General features: G+C 41.5%; 1 protein-coding gene across 4 annotated transcripts in view; it reads left to right on the top strand.

The window, feature by feature from the left end:
- The window catches only part of mid2 (midline 2), a 177,817-nt gene that overhangs the window by 143,732 nt on the left and 13,092 nt on the right, over positions 1-20,993 (top strand). For all 4 annotated transcript variants that reach the window (XM_074648702.1, XM_074648703.1, XM_074648704.1 and 1 more), the window contains 4 exons: positions 4,644-4,792; positions 5,907-6,034; positions 6,273-6,416; positions 14,951-15,112. In XM_074648702.1, the coding sequence (XP_074504803.1) occupies positions 4,644-4,792; positions 5,907-6,034; positions 6,273-6,416; positions 14,951-15,112 (583 nt within the window). The remainder of the gene's footprint in view (positions 1-4,643; positions 4,793-5,906; positions 6,035-6,272; positions 6,417-14,950; positions 15,113-20,993) is intronic.

Raw genomic sequence — 20,993 nt, 5'->3', positions numbered from 1 at the left:
ATATGGGTGGTTTGTTGCCCTATGAGCGCCAAAGGTTTCAGGACAGAGGCAAACTAAATCTCACCCTCCCAGAGGTGAGGTTTTAAGTGCTTGTGGAGGATCCTCTGAGGCAGCAAAAGAGCTTTGTCGAGAGATGAAAGATTTCCGAACACTGAACACAAGGACTGAACTGGGTGTGTGTGTGTGTGTGTGTGTGTGTGTGTGTGTGTGTGTGTGTGTGGATGAGAGGGAGAAAGTGTGTCAGAGTGTGTCCGCAGTGATTGCAGACAAAGAGCAGGGCTTGTTCTCCTGAGAGTCTGGGTCGGTAAAAGGCTGTCTAGTAGAGGGTAGAGGAGTGAAATGCAGGAGACGGAGGAAAGAGGGAAGTACACATAAAACACCGCAGGAGCACTTGATTGATGTCAGCCGGCGATGTGTTCATATTTGAGGCTGTTTAAGGGTCAAGAAAGATGAATGAAATGCACCTTGAGTAATTCAAATAATCACGGGTGTGTTGAAATAGATGTTTGCCTGCGAGGCCAAAACAGAGGAAACCACTAGAGGTCACGTAAACTTAGGTTGTTTCAGCAAACAAAAAAACATTGTTTTTCTGTTAAGAACAGCGTCGGAAAGGGAAGCGTTCAGAGGTGACTCTGCAGCAGAATAACAGGATTATGCAGGCGTGATCATGGTGAGCAGCGCTGTGCAAGGTGCTCCCCTCCACTCTCTCTAAGGAGACTCAGCCGTCATGCCTAATCTCAAACAAAACACACACTATTCCCATGTTCTGGTGAGCGCAAGAGCGTCCTTATCATGTGACTCTGCTTGTCCTCCACCCTTCTCTGCTTCTCATTCTGAAAACTATTTTAACTCCTTTAGGGCCTTGAGGATTAACAACTCAAATCTGTTTGGGGTTTGACTTGATTGCTAAAAGCAGCTGTTATTATTATAGTCACTTTACCTTCAGTTTACAAGGTTATGGCTGGAAGATTAGAAAACAACCGCATTTGTTTCAATAAGTAAAACCATCTGTTTATATTTACCTAACAATGAGCTCTTGTGGCTTGGCCAATTATGACTGTTGGGTCTCAAAAGGAATGGCAGAAGTAGCGTGACATTATGGCACCAAAAAGCCTCTTCGGGTGGAGGTCGCTGTCTGTAGATGGTGGGGTGTACAAAGCATGTGACTTTGATTGCTGTCCACATTTAGCGTCCTGCTTATATTCAAGGTTGGTTTTATATTAACCGTAACCAGAATCTTTCCTGAAAATGACTTTAAAAGACCATAATGAAATCTATTTACTGTAATAAATCATAAAATGACCATGATATGACATCAGAAGGAAATATGCCGAAAAAAATACTGGCTTCTCCGACAATAATCCTACAGCCAGTATGTTCCCCATGAGGAGCGGACGGGCCACGGCTCCGATGTTTTGAATTTGGACTGCTGTTACCCATTACATTACATATTGTTCCTTTAAAGGACCAGTGTGTAACAATTAGGGGGATCTATTGGCAGAAATGGATTATGATATTAATAACTATCTTTTTTTTAGTGTCTAGTGTTTAGTGTTTCACCTGATAATAATAATAATCATGTTTTCGTTAGCTTAGAATGAGCCGTTTATATCTACATAAGGGAGCGGGTCCTCTTAATGGTGTTTCTACAGTAGCCCAGAAGGGACAAACCAAACACTGTTAACTTTTCTTGCTTGCTTTTCTTACTCGCTGCCGTCGCCACCGCTCTCTCTCTTGCTTCATCACTTACTATACACACACTTTACACACTGGCTCTGCTCCAAATGGCTCTGGAGAGGGACATTCGCATTTTCAGTCCAAAATGGCAGCAGCGCTATCGCAGTGCCATCCAGCGGTTATTGTCAAAAAAGCAGAGTTTTACGTCTTTGCTGCTATTCTCTTTGCCTGAGATCTATCTGTAGTGCTAAGGCTCAAACGGATTAGTGTTCAGTTAGTGTGTTTTCATGTGTGTGTTTGTTGCCAACTTCAGTTATGTGTTGCATTTTGAATAGAAGTGTTTTCCCAATGATTGCAAGAGATTTCATTCTTGAACGAGTGTGTCTAATGTAAGAAAGAGTGTGTAGTGTTTTGTAAGACGTGTGTTGCAGAATCACAAACAAAGTGCGAACAGAATATGTGTTTGTACTTTTGTTGCCTTTGTGTAAGGCTTGGTTAACCATTCACTTTTTCGTGTGTAAGCAATCGCAAAAAACTGTAAACTATGATTACACTGTTTTATTTCAGCCTTAGATGAGAGCGTCTTTACACGCGGTGAGACACACACACACACACACACACACAAAGACCCTACCATATTGTCCATTATTCTGAGAGAGAGGGAGTAATCATCTCTAAAATTGTTTGCAGCACATGTTGCCAAATAATAACCCGTCCATTAAACCCGTCTCGCCTCTCCTCTTTGCGCGGTCAATAACCTGCTCAAATGTCGTTTCCAGTGACAACAGATTTTGGTGGACTTGGTGGAAGAGCAGCTAAGACATCAGTTGAAAAATCCATTAAGTCGGCGGCTTACAGAGGCTTCTGAGCAGCACCAGCTTCACCCAGCAGTAGAAAGCGAGTGCACATTAGATACTCTTTTGATTATTTGAGAGCTTTTGATGACAAGGTCTTAACCGATTGCCACCCAGTGTGTTTTTTTCTGAATTCTCATTTGCATAATTCAAGCCCTCGGAGCAAAAAAAAATATGTTGCTGAAAATATAAACGACTAATCCTTTAAGGGCACTCATCATTTGATATGCGTCTGCTCTTTTTGGTTTTATTTTAATGTTCAGAGATTCAAGTTGTTAGCTGCTCTTTTTCAGACATGAAGCAACTTTATTGTTTGCCATTTAAAAGTTCACCGAGGTTTCATTTAATCATCGTCGCAGGGAGGCTCTCCATACTAAAGCTGGGATTCAATTGTACAGCTCACCTTTCATAGACGGTCTCGAGGCTCACAAGCAGCCTGTGTTGTTTTCTGGGGAGCGTTTCATCAGACTAAATTCATTTGAGGTATCAGGATATGAGCCGTTATGAAGATAGATGGATTACTTTAGTTCAAATGAACAAAGAATGGCTTCCTTATGCTCAGTTGGAGATTATACCACAGTACATTACAAAACCCTGTGTGTACGTTTGTGTATAAAGAGTCTGAACTGACTGATTGACCTCCCTCTTGATTCACACAACAAAGTTGTTTGTAATGAACATGATTTGGGGCAAAAATCTGCCATTTCTTGCTTGTTTTTCGGTGCATCTACAGTCGTTTCTAGTCCATTTTGCAAATCTCTTTCTTAGTATTTGGCTCTTTAATAGACCAACAGATACATTTATGCTCTAACTGTTATTGAGATAACAATGCACCATGCTAATCACCTCTGCTCTTCTATTATACAACATGTTCATAAGGTCAATGTGAGAATAAAGAGCCAATGGCCTCGCTTCAACTTTGACCGCATAGGCAGAACTCTGTCCTCACGTCTGCATTCACTATCTGTCACTGTGTTTCCCTGTCTATGTCTGTGCATTTACCTTCATCGCTTTGTCTATGAGCATGCTTCCACATGGAATCTAGACGTTTATTATTCAGGCATTTCTCATACACCGTTTGTAGATATACCTACGAAAAGTAATGCACCGTAATTTGTATATATCCCACAAAATCAATATGTTTGTAATCCATGTAATCGTGAACCAGGAAGTATGAAGAGCGACAAACGCCGCGTAGGGACGAGGTCGGGATGGATGGATCGGTCAAAAAACACCAGACTTTTGCCCAGGAGACTGGTGTTCGTACCCCGTGTGAGACCAGAAGTCAATGTTGATTTATTTGTCACGTAACTTCTGTACTTAAGTACTTAAGTACAGAAAACAGTACTTAAGTACCCAAACAGCGATCTTTTCCTAAACCTACCTTTGTCGTTTTTTTGCCTAAACCTAACCAAGTTTCCTGTGAAGATGGAAGTTTCTTTTGAAAAGAGCTTATGCATGTAACGAGTAGAAATGACTCTTCGTAACATATCGTAACATATCATACAAACCGTTGAATGAGGATACGTTGTTAATATTGAGTGTATGACAGGCATCAGTCACAAGGTGATAGAAAAAGGCAGATTTGTGAGAAGTTATTTTGGAGCATGGGTTCCATTTTTGACTAGACTGAGTGTAGAAAGACGTAATGCAGATTATTTTTCCTCCTTTCATCAGTTCCACACATACACTGTGATAACGCCATGTGCTCACTGCCTCTACAAGTTAAATTAATTACACATAATTCAAAGACTCCTCTGGCAAGATAGTGTCAAACACATTCTATATCTATCCAAGATCCCCGCAGAGGGTTAGTGTTTGCTTTAGTGTTGTATTAAAACTATATCGATTAGATCTACAATATGGCAACTTGTTGGTAGCAGGAATCCTCTCAGGGGGTGCTTGCTACCAATGCTGACTTTATATCAGTATTTTAGAGCAATTTGGCAGCAAAGCTTCATTATATTTCTCGGAACATATTTTGTGGATTAGCGACTGTCACAATGATGAATGCCTGATATCGAGAGACCAGTTACCAAAACAACGATGTGTTCTTTCAAGAGTGTGTCGCAGCATACGTAGCAACACGGTTTGTATTTGTGTTTGATACAGGTGATGAAACTACGCAAGCTGGCTCAGCAGATTGCAAACTGTCGCCAGTGTCTGGAGCGCTCCAGTGCCCTCATCACACAAGCCGAACAGAGCCTGAAGGAGAACGACCACGCCCGCTTCCTCCAGACCGCCCGAAATGTAGCAGAAAGGTGGGCGATGTAGTGCATAGACACACACACACACAGTGAGGGGGAAAAGTGGCATAGTAAACATTGCTTACATCAGTGGGTGTTTAGAGGTAATATTGTAGTTTTCAATTGTTGTTTTTTTACGGTATGCATATCAACAGGCTACAAGACACATAAGAATGCACTTAGAATATCAGTGGTAAGAAATAAAAAAATCCTAAAACCCCTGCCCTACAGTGAGTTTGCCTTTTTCCTTCTGTGAAATCTAATCTTGGAGGTCAAGGATGCTGGTGAAATCAGCATTATATCAAAACTCTTTAGCTCCAGCGATCAATGCCAGGCCTCTGGTGGAAATCATCAATCTTTTAAGAGGCCAGCGATGCGGTTTCTCTTTCCACCTGCGTACTTCTGTAATACCTTCAACCCCCTCCTCCCACTACAGGCTGGCAGCTTTCTCTCACACAGACACAGGTCTGTGTAAAATCTGTAGCTAGCGTACAGTAGCATCTTTTTATTTGGCCCGGCCTCTGCTTTTCTTTCCAGCACCTAGCCGGGATGCTTTATTATTACCGACTGGTTTCTCTTCACTGAGGAATAAAAGTCTCATAGACGTAGCATTGGTCTTTGCTCTGTCTGTAACCCTGCCAGCTCTGTGGTTCAGGCTGGCCCCGGCCACAGAAGGCTCACTGATGCTCAAAACAGAAGTAGGAACAAGTTTCCACAAAGCTGCACAGTGTCAATGTGTGTCTGTGTTTTTCTGTGTTGTGAAGGATCTCTGGGTGAACATAGTGATAGTTTATGACGGGGCAGGTTGCAGATTGACGCTGTATATATTTCTATATTGTATTTTTCTTTAATTTTATATAATAATTCCTCCATTTTTTCATCCCACCATCCCTCTCTCTCTTTTTCCTCACAAACTACTACTGTCTGCCACCTCTCTCCTCTCTTTTCACCTCGCTTCCTTCACCTCTCTCCTCACATTTGTCCACCTCTTCATCACCTTTCATCTTTTCCCGCTCCTCCCCTCTTTTCTTCTTGTCACCTCTCTCCCGCGCCATCTCGTCCCTCCTCTGCTCCTTCACCTCTCGGCCGTTCCCCCTGACATTTCCTTTCCCCCGCTCTTGCTCTAAAGGGTTGCCATGGCGACGGCCTCGTCCCAGGTACTCATCCCTGACGTCAACCTGAATGAGGCGTTTGACAACTTTGCCCTGGACTTTTCCAGAGAGAAGAAGATTCTCGAAGGACTAGATTACCTAACAGGTAAGAGCTGCGTCTGTCTGGTCTAAGACGGACATGCATTCTTTTTTATTTCTGTTTATATCTATTTAGATTACTTATTGTTATTGTTTCTGCTCCGCTGCATTTAAAGATGCACTTTACTTTATGCTAATCTTGAGGTGACACATCATTTCAATAAGAATTGCTTCTATATTAAATCAAACAAGTACATTTTTGTTGTTTTTACTATAAATTATGTTGTTGTTTCCTCAACGCGTAGCTCCAAACCCGCCATCCATAAGAGACGAGCTGTGTACCGCCTCCCATGACACCATCACTGTTCACTGGACGTCAGAGGACGAGTTCAGCGTCACCTCCTACGAGCTGCAGTACACCATCTACACCGGCCAGACTAATTTCATCAGTGAGTCTGGTGCACACACATACTGTGTACACACACACACACACACACAAGTATGGTGTTAAAGAAAATTAGATCTCTACTGTAGATCTCATGCACTCATTATCTGAGCCTAGCAGGAAGTTTATGTTCAATTGCGTCAGGAGATTTTTCTAGGATAGTTTTAATCAAGGTTTGGCGAGGGATCAAATTCTTTGTTGACCTGTGTTTAAATACCTTAACAGTTTAATTAAAAGAGAATTGCGAAATATTTGTTTTGTTTTTGACGGGGTTTACCAAGGAAGTAATTTCTTAAAATATCAAACTTTGAGCTTTCAAAGAAACACTCCCATCCAGTCGCCAATAGAACCAATTGAGTAACACCGGTAATACATGATTCTAGCTGCACTATTGAAGGCTGCTAATATAGAGGCTCCTGCTAAATCATCAGAGCAAAATACCTGCATAGTAACTTCAAAGGTTAGAGATCAATGGATGTCTCTGGCATCAATAGCGTTTTAATCATCAAGAGTGTTTTTATCAAGCGCTGTCAAATTTAAAGAGATTTTAAAGTGAGACTTTTGAAAGAAGAAGCAACACAATCTTCCTCTTAAAAAGGAAAAGTTGTATTCATAAATAATAAAACACAATCAGAGGTTTTGCTGCTACTGCTTCACTTGGTGCTAGTATGACCACAAGCTTATGGTGACTAATATTAGCTAATGTTAGTAAGATGTTGCCGTATAACTGACATTATTTAGCTTTCTGACTTTATGACTCTCCCGTATTTGTGGTACAGATAGGGGCCGTTCACATGTTGTGGCTAAAAATGGGTGGAAACCGCCAGCTGTGCCACTCTCATCCTTTTATCCAAGGTACTTCTGAGGTTGCGCTACTGTCGCGCCTGCCCGTTACTAAGCAATCAAAACCTGTGCGCTGCAATGATGATGATGATGATGAAGTTGTGGTAATTTAGCAGTAAACCTCACTGACTAAACTAAAAACGCGGCAAGTGAACGCCCCATTATGCTACATTTTAGCTTTCATGGCCGCTTTTCAGCAAAACACAGTCAATTTAAGTCAATTGAAAGTGGGTTCTTTTGACTAACAAATGCACTAAACACATGAGTACAAATATGGGAGAGGGTCGTTTTATTAGTAGCATTCACCATAATAAGAGTCCTTCAGGCACTATCATGCAAAGATACATATCTGCACCTACACACACACACACACTCATGCACAAGCCCAAAAGAAACACACCATACGCGCTGACCTCTCTGCAGTTACAAAGCGAACTGGAGCACCACAATAGTTTCAGCGTTGCTCGGTTTTATTTTCATGTGTTCAATATTTTATACAAACTGTGTTGCATAACCCAGATTTTCTGTCCAACTTTAGTCTTTTTGGTGCTCCGTGTATCTGTGGAGAGATCGAGCTGAGTTATCAAGACTTCTTGTTATAAAAATAGGACGTACGGTACATAGCATGAGGGGATGCTTGGAGTAGATTCACTATTTAGTATGTGCTTTCTGTTCAAGCTGTGTGAAAAGCCTGCAGAAGAGAAGAGATGGGAATGTGAAATCACACTGCTGCCCTTTTTTGACCTCTTGCACTTCTCCCTATACCAAAGCTTCTCTTTGTCTCAGGCTTTATTTATATTCGGGATATTTTGCAAGCATTTTGGATCTGCCCGTAGAGTTAAAGTCTCAAATGTGCTCTTACATTGTCTAATTTGCCTCATTAATCCATCCCTAACACTGACATGGTAACGGTCTTTCATTGCTTATCTTGTTACATATGTAATTAGTAAAGCTGCACCATATAGAGCTGAAGGCATTGTAGTATTTAGGAGCAAGTGATTAGCTTTCGGCGCAGATTTCGTATCCAATATCACCACCATGACCGTGGCTGTCTATTATTATCTATATATAGTTGTGCTCAAAATGATGCCGTTTAGGGGGAGAGGGCCCGCACACTTTGAAGTAGCCTACGTCTACACTCGCACACACATAGGATGAGGAGAGGAGACGCCACAGAGGCCACAGACGCCACAATCACAGTGTGCACCGTGATTTATCTGGTCACGGTGGGCACGCCAGAGACCGGAGGAGGGCTGAGATGGCGCTGCAGGTTGATCAACACAGAATGCCCGGGAGCCTTTCTTCATTATATTCCATTATATTTTGAATTGTCACCTGTCGCCTGAATTTAGTTTGTGTACGCGTGTTGTGAAGCCGCCTATGTAGATCCATCTTATTATCTGAATAATGACCTTGGGCGGCTGTGGCTCAGAGGGTAGAGCAGGTCATCCACCAATCGGAAGGTCAGTGATTCGATCCCCGGCTGCTCCGGGTCACATGTCGGTGTGTCCTTGAGCAAGACACTTAACCCCAAATTGCTTCCTAAGGTATAGCCATCGGTGTGTGAATGAGTATTTAGATTAGATCCTGATGGCACCCTGTATGGCAGCCTCTCAACCTCTGGTGACTGCTGACGTACTGTAAAGCACTTTGAGTGGTCGGAAGACTAGAAAAGTGCTTTATAAATGCAAGTCCATTTACCATTTACCTTTAAATAGCAGGAAAATACTGCGCTAGACTTTAAACCAGGTTTTTCTTGGTCAATGGCGCAATTCGCTTTGTGCCGCCACAAGATAGCAATGTGCCAACAAAGCACCTGACCACATCTCAATTTAAGACCAACACACCCATGGGTGCACAGATAGGCGCAAGTACACTTGCTACTTACACAACGTGGGCACTGGGCGTGAAAATGACAACTGCATTGGTCTGAAACTAGCAATGACACTTTGCGCCAGATGTAAGATCGTGCCCTAACTCTCTTGAAATTGAAAGTTTGAATATTCTTGGACAGGATTTACTAACTATCTGGCGCCCATAATCAGCATTACAGCTGATTGTCTATCATTACATAAATGAAGGGACAGAAAGGTCTGCTGTGGAGGAGGAGAGGAACAGGTGAGAATCCGAGTGGATAATGGTTACATATGGGAGGTGAGAATTACCACTCGCTGATATGAGGAGGATATGATTAATGTACATAAGCGTGCATGTGCACACACACCTGTGCCGCTCCACTTTCCCGCCCCTCTTCGGTCCTTTCATCATCTCCTCTCCTCCTCTCTGTGTCAGCCTGACATTTCTCCATCTACCCATGCAACTCAAGTGCCCCAGCCATTTGAAACATCAGGATACATTTCAGCTGTGATAGACTGAGTGACTCAGATATTCAGCGGCGTGCTGCCTTCGAGTCCTCAGAGATTCACAGGAGAAACTGAGAAAGAGAGAAACCCATTTAGCCTGCCATGCCACTTGAGTTTTTACCGTAGCATTTTTTCTAAAACTTTGTGTGGCTAAATGCTCCCACTTGAGCGCCATCCGTTTTTTTTCCCCTGGCCTCATCCTCAGCCTTGGAGGGGGTCTTGTGAACCCTGCCTCTGCAGGATCATCCAAGCACAGCAGCAGAAAATAGAATCAGCAAGTGAAACCAAATACCATGGAGAAAAGTAAGCGGTGTCAAAAAGCCAAATATGAATGCAAGTAAAGATGTCTGCTGTAGTAGTGTAGCTGCTACCTGCAAGTCACAGTGTCTGCTGTTATTGACCCATTAGTTTATCTGCCAGCCGACATCTCCTTATACTATCCACTTATACATCCACTCCACTGAAAATATGATTTTTTTTACTATTATAGTCAGTCAACTTTTACTTTATGCTGTTGATTGCCTGAGATGTCAGGGATCGAGAGAACAAGGGAGAAATTAAAACGGTGTAATTGCTGATTAATTAATCTAGAAATAGAATAGTACAGGATTTCCTTTTGAGCCTTCAGTGTTGATTCATTTATGTCAGACAGTGACGCTGATTTAAACACTATTAAGTGCTACATCTTAATCGTTTCATCAATAACAAACACTAAAATATAATGATGCTCATAAATGATACGTCACTTTTTGCTCATAAAGATTTAATCCAATGTTGGAATTGATCTCAGGGTTACTTTTCAGCATATACCCTTTTCCACATCTGAGACCCGTGGGATCGTTGGCAATCCTGACTGACTTTACTGTCTTTCAGCGGCTGTAGAAGGCTCAGGTGAAGATACTGGCATCATATGAAACTAGAAGACCTAAAGAATCCATTGGTACCAACCATGTCATACTAGCTTGCCGGGATGGAGGCTAAATAACACTGAAAATGTAGGCTAAATTTGGTGAGGAAAAACTGGCATGGCCATTTTCAAAGGGGTCTCTTTACCTCTGACCTCAAGATATGTGAATGAAAATGGGTTCTATGGGTACCCAAGAGTCTCAGATATGCTCTCTTTATGATAATCCCTGGTTGGTACCAATGGATTCCTTGGGTTTTCTAGTGTCATATGATGCCAGTATCTACACTCTAGCTTTAAAACTGAGCCCGCTACAACCTTAAAAATTGCAAGTTGCGTTAATACATTAAAGAAATTTAAGAAATTTGCGTTAACGTTTTATTATCGCATTAACTTTGACAGCCCTAGTGACGATGTTAGTCTGTTTGTTTGGATTAAACAAACAAGATATAACGTGTTAATTAGTGAGCTGTAGAGGTACTGTTAGGAGCATTTTGTTACCTTTGGACAGAGCCAGGCTCGCTGTTTCCCCCTGCTTCCAATCTTTATGCTAAGCTAAGCTAACCATCTCTTCGCTGTAGCTTCTTATTTTCTCATCTAACTCTAACTCAAGATTTGGGGACTTTTGGAGGTAGTGCTGCTAGCTACTTTCATTGGAAAAGAGTTGCCAACACTGGACTGGATTTTTTGGTTGAATCATTTTTAAAGTCTAGTGTACTCTCGCTCATTTCTCAGCTTTAACGACCCTATCTTTAAGGCAAAATATGCTTTAAATAAATAAATAGATATTTTGTCTACCTTCGGAGGATATGCTGCAACTGTTGAGAAAACAAGAGTCTAATGTAACAGCATCATAATCATCTTGGCCTCCAGTGAAAGGTCTTCCCACTTTACACCCACAGCACCATCATTGGCTCTACAGCCACTTTGTTTCTTGTTAATTCCTCTCGACATGGTTCATGGCCATATTGATAACTATTAGCCTATAAACCACCAAGGTTTAGAAGCCAAATAGCCTCACTAGTTCCATACGCATCAGTTTTCCTGCATTGCTCAGCTGATTTTTACTGCATCTGTCTGGACTAATAGAAGTCCCACTCCCACCTCCGCATGACTTCAACCACTGTTTCCCAGTTTCTATTGCCAATTTGTAAATCTTTTTTGGGAGGCCTGCATTTTAACAACACTAGTAACACCTCTACCTGCTGGTTTCATCTGTCTTTCATGTGTATTCATAAGCACTGGCCTGTGGCGAAGTATTAATATGATTATCACAGGTGAAAAGCAGCATCACAGTGGGCGTTGGGAGAGCCCAGAGTTTGGTAAAATATCTGTATCTCTACGGGGCGTCTTTCAGAATAACAGTAGGATCGATCTTTGTAGCAGAGTTTGATGAAATGTTGATGAGGGTTCGGTCTTTGCAGGAAACTAGTGAGACAACAGTAGACGCTTATTAAAGTGATAGATGCTGGTGATGCATATTATTGCTTTTATTGATGCACAGCTGCTCACACACACACACACAGTCTGTTCCTCCAGAAGAAATGAACAGAGTAGCACTTATGCACACACACACACACACACACACACAGTCACCATTAACTCTATATTGCATCATCAAAGACAAACCGTCCTCCAGTCCCAGGATACTTTGTGTTTCTGTTCCCTTCTCGTCTGTCCACACACACACACACACACACACACACAAACACACACTGGATGTCTGGATGCAAGACACAAGCCGATCTATTTCCCCCCTGTTTCCTTTCTCTTTTTACAAAAGCACATCCAGTCTCTGTTCCAGCACACTTTGAAGTTAAATTCTCTGCAGCGCTCGGCTAGTGTCAGAAAGCCCCTTTTCACTGGTAAAAGTAGCAATAGCGGTATTGCTGTGTACTGACCTAATTTGATTTTGCAAAAAAGGGAGAGGTGCTATGGAGATCAAAAGCTTTAAAAATGGAAAGCAGCATGAAGTCCTTCTCCCTCGTCTCTCTCTCTCTCTCCTGTATCTCTTTCTGAAAGCCCACATAACAGCGTAGCGTCCCTAATTTCTACAGGAAGCGGCTATAAATGACAGGTGGGAGGCACAGTTTTCACAATGAGGGACAGCTGTCCCAGAAGGAAAAAACATACTTGCCTTTTGTGAGGATTTTATTGTTGACAGTGGATGCGTATTTGTAAGAGCTGGCTGAAATAAAATGTGTAAATGCAAGGTGTGAAGATGCTTCTCTGAAACTCTCTCATCTTAAAGGAAGATTAAAGCATACGGCGTCTTCTTTGTCTGAGAAAAGCTCGTGGAAGCCGGCAGATATGTAAAGACTCTTCACTCTAACTTTAACAGCCCCCTCCCCTCATTCATTCTTAAAGCCGCCTCACTTTTAAAGGCCTTATTTGCGTCCTGTGAAGTATTTATATTTACAAGCAGACTCTCGGCTTTTACTTATGCATGCTGTTGCCATCTCGTTCAATAATTCACGAGGCGTCCTCACCAGAAGGAACAAGGCAGGCATGGCCCTGAGAGCTCTCTCGCTCCCTCTCAGGATTTTTATTTCCCTGCAAATCTGCGGGGGGGAGGATAGATGAGACAATGAAAAGGATTGTTATTCTACCTTAAACTCTAAAAACACTAACTTCAGCTGTAGTGCTTTAAACTGTTTGTTTTGGCAAGAATTTATTTGAATGTGGTCAAAAATGTTAAAGAAATGTTAAGGCTGGCGGTCAATGTTTGCATCATGGCGGTATAAATCCTACTGTTATTGAAGCTCAATGTTTAATTAGCAGTGTGATTAATAACTTTAATCTTCATCTGTGTTTTTACACAAACTATATCACATTTACCGTTCTGCCCTGTACTCTTCACCTGTCCTCTATGACAATGCCAGTAAAGTCTGTGCAAAACACAGCCAGCGCGCTGACGGTGGCGTATTTCACACCATGTTTGTTTTTTTCACACATCTACTGGAAGCACAAGTGCAGTAGCAACTGTCAAATTGTTCAAGTTTTGCGATATCTGATTCAAATAAAACAGCTGCTTTCTGCAACAACGCAGCCATGTTAAATTCACTCCTCTCACCTTGTGTTGAAAGGTCTCTTGGCAATGGGAAAGTAGGCCTTGTCTATCTGCTATTTTAGTGGGTTTTCCTGTGTTTAAAAAAACGCTAATACCTGTTTATTTTGGTGGAAAACGGGTATACTGTAAGTGTGTTAATCAGCGGTTCCCAACCTTTTTCCTTAGGGGACCCCTTTTCTATCATGGAGTAAACTGACGACCCCTGACGAAGTGACATATTTTATGGATATTTCATATAATATTCAATGCATAACAATACAGAACAACTAATAAACTGTACAATTAACCCAAATACTGAACGCAATAACTGCAGGAAGTTTGTGTAAAACGAGCAATTTGGATAAATATTGAGCAGATTATTTGATTTATTGCGAATATTGCATCAGAGATGAGTTTACCTGTTATTTTTAGAGACTTTTAATACAATTCATTGTATTGTGTATTGCGTATTTTTAACAATCATACTTAATAGGCTTCTTTTTTTTTACAAATTCAGTGTTTTCTTCTCCCTGAAGCTTCGCCATTGTTCTATTAGCTCTTTGGCCGTTTTAACTGCGTAGAGGGAAGGCTGTGTGAATATGAAATGAATGAAATGCTGAGATATAGGCCAACTGTATATTTACAACAAAAAAAAACTTAAAATCAAGAAGGCATCGCGACCCCACCAAGAAGATTTGGCGACCTCTAGCGGTGTTTCAGGACCTCTGGGTTGTGAACCAGTGGTGTAAATTCTTCCCTGTTAGTACAACACTAAAGGCAAAAAAGAGCACTCCATTGTAGACAAGCCTCTCCTCAGCCCTGAGCTTAGATTTCCCTTTTATCCTTCACAGTCGGCTGCAGCTGAGAGACTGAAAAGACTGTGTTTAGAAGCAGGTGACTGCAGAGCTAACCCAGCCATTACTAACCCTCGACTGCAAGCCGCTCTCAATCAAAGCGCCCACCAGCTGGGGTCATGTCGCTATTGCTCACGTTTCCATACATTTGAACATTAAAGGTCTCACACTCTTTTGCCCTCAGGCGCTTACTACAGACATCCTGTCATGTTCTTAATGGGTTATAGATTCAGTTTAGCGAACACACAATATCGCCTCAGGGGAGCACGCCGTGATAAACCTGATGGAAAGGTAATGGGGTGGATCAGTATGTACACATAAATGTTGCATAACACAGCGGACTGTATGGTCTCTGAGCTCCTTACTGTGTGATGTTTGCAGAAAACATAACATACTGCTGTGGTCAGACTTTTGGGGAGAATTGTTTTTTTGAACATCAGTGAAAGGATTCCCAGCAGGACTCTCTGTGCTAAAACATCAACAGAACTTGGTTACTCATGCTATGTGTTTCTGTGGATCTGCCAGGTTTGTACAACTCGGCAGACAGCTGGATGATCGTACCGAACATCAAGCAGAACCACTACACGGTGCACGGCTTGCAGAGTGGCACCCGTTACATCTTCTTTGTCAAGGCCATCAACCAGGCAGGAAGCCGCAACAGTGAGCCAGCCCGCCTCAAAACCAACAGTAAGTGACACCTGTGCCTGCTTTTCTATGAATATTTACAAGCCTTGTTAATTTTAGTTTTTTGATATTTAACACAAAATCGGTATCATGTGTGCAACATCACTTACAGTCTGTCACTTCTCAAGGCTTTCCCCAGGGGGGTTATCTTTGATTTATAAACGAGTGAAGTATAAGTAGCAGATTACATTTTGATTAATAGAGAAACATGTATACATTGCTTTTTGGTTTCCATCCAGATGGAATTCCATTTTCTGTCCAGAAGGCAACAAGGTGTGTAATATGAAAAATTAAAGGAGGGAAAATGAAACGTTGTCTGTAGTGCGACAGCGATTTTTGTCACAAACACTAAACAAACATTTCATTTCATGTTCCGTGAGCGCTTCCCTGCATGATTTTAGCCTATAAGTAAATAAGTGTTACTTTTAGAAATGTATCATATTGAAACTTCTTTTTAGTCATGAAAGTGGGGTGTCAATGTGTGATGTGTTGAATTAAGAAGCGGCCCGTTTGACAGTTGCATCATCCACATTGAGAACAGAAAATCTGGATATAAACACACTTTCTGTGACTTCACTTTTGCGTCTTTCCTTAAACCTGCAGTAGGCAGAAAGGTTTTGGCATCATTGGGCAAAAATTCCATAATAAGCTTTCAGCATATTGTAATTTAAGTGTTCTGAGAGAAAAATGATTTCTGCACCTCCTCATGGCTCTGTTTTCAGACTTTAAAAAATCTGTGTCCTCCGGTGCTCCTAATGGCATCGGCAAGATTTCACAGACCGGAGGAAAACAACCAATCAGAGCCGAGCTGGAGTCTACCGTCTCTGAGCAGCTGTTGATGGTCAAACTAGGCAGCGCTGATCAAATATGAATCAATATTATGTTACTGTAATGCCTATTTCTCGCATAAAAATGTTTTCAGAAACATCTTGTAGTGTACTGTTTAGCTGTAAAATGAAAAAGTTTGTGACCATGTTGACATCAGTTGAGGAAATATCAAGCACCGCCCACCAACGCTCTCTCTCTCTGAAATGACCTGTGATTGGCCAAAGTCTCCCGTCACAGGCTAGATTTCTGTAAAGCCTGAAAACAGAGCCATGAGGAGGTGCAGAAGTCTAGTTTTCTCTCAGAACACTTGAATTCCAATATGCTGAAAGATTATTATGGAATTTTTTCCCAATGATGCCAAAAAATATTCTGCCTACTGCAGGTTTAAGCTTGCCAGAATACTGCTATTATGAATTTACACAGTTTATAAAAGCTCAATGTGTATTGTCAGCTATAAATATCATCATCAGAAACGTTTTCAACATATTATTTTTTAGGAGCGTTAGCTTATGTGTGCATTGAGCTTTTGTTATGCATAAGGCCTCAATTGCATTTTACTTTCTCCATGTAGACGTTATGTTTTTTTATAGAAAACTGTGGCTTTTTGCATTTATGTTCCATTTACAAACAGGGTCCCAAGTCTTCCTTCTGTTTATATATCAGCCGCAAAGTTTGGTAGGGGAACCGTCATCTGTGTTTTGATTTAAATCACACGAGATGGGAAAGTCAGTGCCAAGATTTTGGTCGTGTTCATGCTGTGCCAATAGCAGAGTTCAGTTAACGTAGAGCTTCTTCTTTCTCTATTTTCCTCTCTTACACACCCGTCAACTTGTATCGAGTCGGGAAAAAGCTTCACTTTTAGACTCACTTTTTGTGGTATGTTTGTGGAGAATGTTAATAGGCAGTATTATACTGTATATATATATATATATATATATTGTTTGCTTTTTGATACGCCTCTCTGTCTCTCTGTCTGCCTCAGCTAAGTTACTCAGTTCATGTTTACCAGAGTTTCTATAGAAAGTTGTCTCTTTGACATCTTCTCTTCTTCGATAGTCGCACTCTCCTTGTTCCTGCAGCACATATACAGTAGTTGTTTCTCTACTGGGTGAATGCAGTATTTTTCACTTTGAAAAGATTGTGTTTAATTGACACTTTCTCTACATGTTTCTGTCTCTTTTTGTTTTGTTTTGGGTTTTATTTCTGCTACAGAATCTTGTCCTGGACTTGAACTCTTTTATATGCTTCTCCTTCCCTGCTAAAGTAAATAAATATAGAGAAAGAAACTTAATAAAGAAATGAACAAAGTGCGAGTAAATAAACAAACAACAAAAAAAACAGTTAAGAGGGGCAATATGTCCGTCTCTACGAAGTCAGATCACTACCTAAATATTCAGGTTCTGCTGTAGCATATACTGCAAAGGGTTAAAACCCCAGCAATGGAGCTAATTTAGGATTTTGCCTCAAGGGTGCTCAATAAAATTTTAAAATCAGTCTTAAATTACAGCAGTAGTGCAGCGAAGCTAAAAATGGAGTTGATATGCCAACTCCTCTTAGCTGCTGTCAGGAGTCTGGCTGTGGCATTTGGGATTAACTGTAATCTGGATACACTTTGCTGGGTTAAATAGGTGTGTGGGAAACTGCAGTAGTCAGGGGATGATCTCTCAGTCACTGACACAAACACACACCCTCCAAATGGGCCTGTGAGCAGCAGTAGGTCCAGAGGTGACACGTAATCTAAACCTGTCAGCTCCAGCTTCAAGACTGATGACCAAGCACAGACAAAACGAAATACAGCTATAAACAACAAGAGTTTCTTTGCCGGACGTTAACTTTTTCAGTGTGAGAGATGAGAGAAAAAAGACTCAGTGATGTTTCAGCTGCCTGTTTTTGGCTATAAAACGGCTCTGTGTTGCTTAAAGTGGCTATGATTGATATTTTCATGCTTCCGCACTGGCGATAGCCACGGCTGGAGGCATTATGTTTTCAGGTTGTCCGTACGTCTGTCCGGTCCATTCTCGTGAACGCGATATCTCAGGAATGCCTTGAGGGAATTTCTTCAAATTTGGCACAAACGTCCACTTTGACTCAATCTGAACTGATTCGATTTTAGTGGTCAAAGGTTGCTGTGACCTCACAAAACACGTTTTTGGCCGTAACTCAATTTCACACATATGTCTAATAGGATCAATAGCAATGATGATAGCAATTACAACTTGTATTTTTCCTGATCTAATGTGTGTACAATCAAGTTGCTCTTCCCAGAAATTAGATTTTTATGCTTTGATTTAACAGCAAGATGTAGCATATAGTGTGTGCTGCTCTTAAAAGAGCCATTACTGGTGGTTCCAAGCTAATAGGACACATGGGCATACTTTTCATTTTGTCCCCTTTTTATGTTCATATTACCAATTAAACATGTTATAGTTAAGAGTGATAAGGGGCCTCTAAAGAGAGCTCTACCCCGTCTCCACCACTTCACCTGTCCTGCCCCTGTATTCCATATACTGCCATCTGGCACACTCAAGTGAAACATCAAATATCAGCAGCAGGCCCTCTCATCTGAATCTCTGCCCCCCCGAGTCTAAATCTTCCAGACACACCCGGGCTGCGGGACACGGAGCATGTCAGTACTTGACTTCTTTTCTTATGGCATTAGAGTGGATTACTGCCTGCGAGTGATGTGGGCGCGACATGTATCCGGGGAGCGTTTAGAGGTGAACTGCAGGGTATCTGGAGTCGCTGTCACTGATGCTCAGGGTGCTCACTGGGCACAATATAAGTAACACTAAGTAGCAGTTCGATTTATAATGTCCTCTCTTGACACAGATCAATGGGATGAGCGTGTATAGGTGTTATTTTCATCATTAATCTCACATCTGTTATGTCTCTGTTCAGTTAATGGAGCTGTATTGCCTTTAATGACATTTACTTTTTATTGACATTTAGTTTTTAATAGGACATGTTGCCAATTTACATAAAAAGATTAAAGTGAATAATACATAAAATGAATACATAAAAATTGTTATGCACACTTTATGAAATTAAACAACCAATTTGTAAAAACACTAATTAACACAAAAGCACATCTTTTGCACTGAAAGCACTTGGTTGAGGACAGAAAAAGATTTTGGTCTTTGTGTGATTCTCAGGATGTGAACCCTGGTCCTGCACTCTGTAAGCCCACTATCCACCCTGGCCTCCTCCCTATGACATGTATTCACTCAAACAAAACACCGCCTGTTAACCTAGGCAGCAATGTATGCATGTAAGTCTTAAAAATGAATTACATAAATGTGATTTCTACTTTCACAAACCTGAAATTCACTCAAATCCCTGTCCTCCAACCATTACCATCCGTGTTAGTCAGTCAGTATAGTACAGTATATAATGTCCAGTGTTACTGTAGTACAATGCTAACAGATATTCCCCCCCCTCTCTCTCCTCTTACCCTCCCTCCGTCTGTCATCTTCCTCTCTGGCAGCCGCTGCTATCGGGGGGGGGGAAAGCTTGTCCACCCACAGCAAAGTTTGGTTAAGATTTTGAGCCCGTGATTGGCAACCGGCCTTTCTCTCTGCTGTAATGATTTAGACAAGCCATCAAAATAACAAAAAAACATTCAATATTTTTATCCATGATTGAGGTTTTGTGTTTTTCATCATGTCACCTGCATCATATGTCTTTGTCCCTCATTGTTTCTCTTATCTCCCACTCTCTCTCCTCCCTCTTCTTCTCAGAGGAATTGGTATTCAGATTAAAGAGCCTCACTTGAAGCCGTGCTGTGTTTTTTGGATTAAAAATGGGTCACAACAAAACTGATCACAAATATCTCACTTTGACAGGCTTATTAGGTCCCCCTCCAGACTCTCTAGCTGATGTACGAGCTCTAGTAGCAAGCTTTTTTTTGCTGAGGAGTTCTTTCCCTCGCACTTGAAGTCTCTCTTTCTGTCTGTGGCTAGATTGGAGGGTTTAGCTGTCACATATTTTAAGATGAGAGGCTCCGGAGGCTTTTAGCCTAAGCTCATCATATATTTCAGGCAGAGGCTTGCAAAGCAAAGAAGGCAGTGACAAGTCGCGCGGATACTGGAAAGTCGTGCATCACAGCCACGTCTGTTCAAAAGAGTATAACTCCTAAGTACGCCCATAAATGCTGCGCAGTATGGGTGTAAAACAAAAGCGTGCATGCAGAAACTGTGTCAATATGGCACCACGAAGGCAAACACAGGAGTGCACTATTCAACTGTGTAATATAAATCATAGTATATAGTTTCTCTATCTGTTTTCTCTATAATCACAGATGTTTCCAGAAAATAAATTGCTCTAGTTTAACCTCAGATGACATAATCAGAGCATTCAATGCTAAAGAAATGCACCTGCAGTTCTGCATCATTAACTACTGAAATATAGTCTGTGGGTGCTGCTCATGTTGGAGAGAACTGAAGGAATTTGTCGCAGGCCTGTCTTTTTTCTCTTGGACTTGAAGAGGCATTGTTAGAGTCTGTTCCTTTATGCAACTTCTTGGCCTCAAACTCTCCATGTCCCTCCTTTATGTCCCTCTCTAACCCCTCTCTCTTGGCATGCTGTCCTCTGTTACCCCTGGCTATGATGGCAAACAAGCTCCTATTCATGTGGCCTTTGTTCAGTCTTTATGCCATCTGTCAATTCACCCCGGAGGTAAATCTTTTCATCTCAAGATGCCACAACTTTTTGTTCTCATGGTCAAGGACAGGACACGCCAGACATGCTTGCTGTAATCCCATACAGACAGAGTTGGTACACATATTTGTGTTTGTCTGATAGAGAGGGAGGACAAAGACAAACGTCAATGTTTTGCTACTTCAGCGTCTGTCTGCCTTTAAGGACCCTGCTCGGCATCGCTATGAAGACAGACACCTGGAATAACTTTAGCTTGCAGCTATTTGTGCAATTGTATGAGAAAGGTCAAATGCAGCATCTTATGTGGAGTTCATTAAATGTTACAGCAGCAGAGACAGACAAATTAGCCCTAGAGACCTTAAACATTGGTTTAAAAATGTTACGCGTATCAGATGGTGTC

Source organism: Sebastes fasciatus, chromosome 10 (genome assembly GCF_043250625.1).
Source record: "Sebastes fasciatus isolate fSebFas1 chromosome 10, fSebFas1.pri, whole genome shotgun sequence".
Classification (NCBI taxonomy): Eukaryota; Metazoa; Chordata; class Actinopteri; order Perciformes; family Sebastidae; genus Sebastes; species Sebastes fasciatus.
Note: the sequence above shows the minus strand (reverse complement) of the source record. Positions and strands in the feature narration are given on the sequence as shown.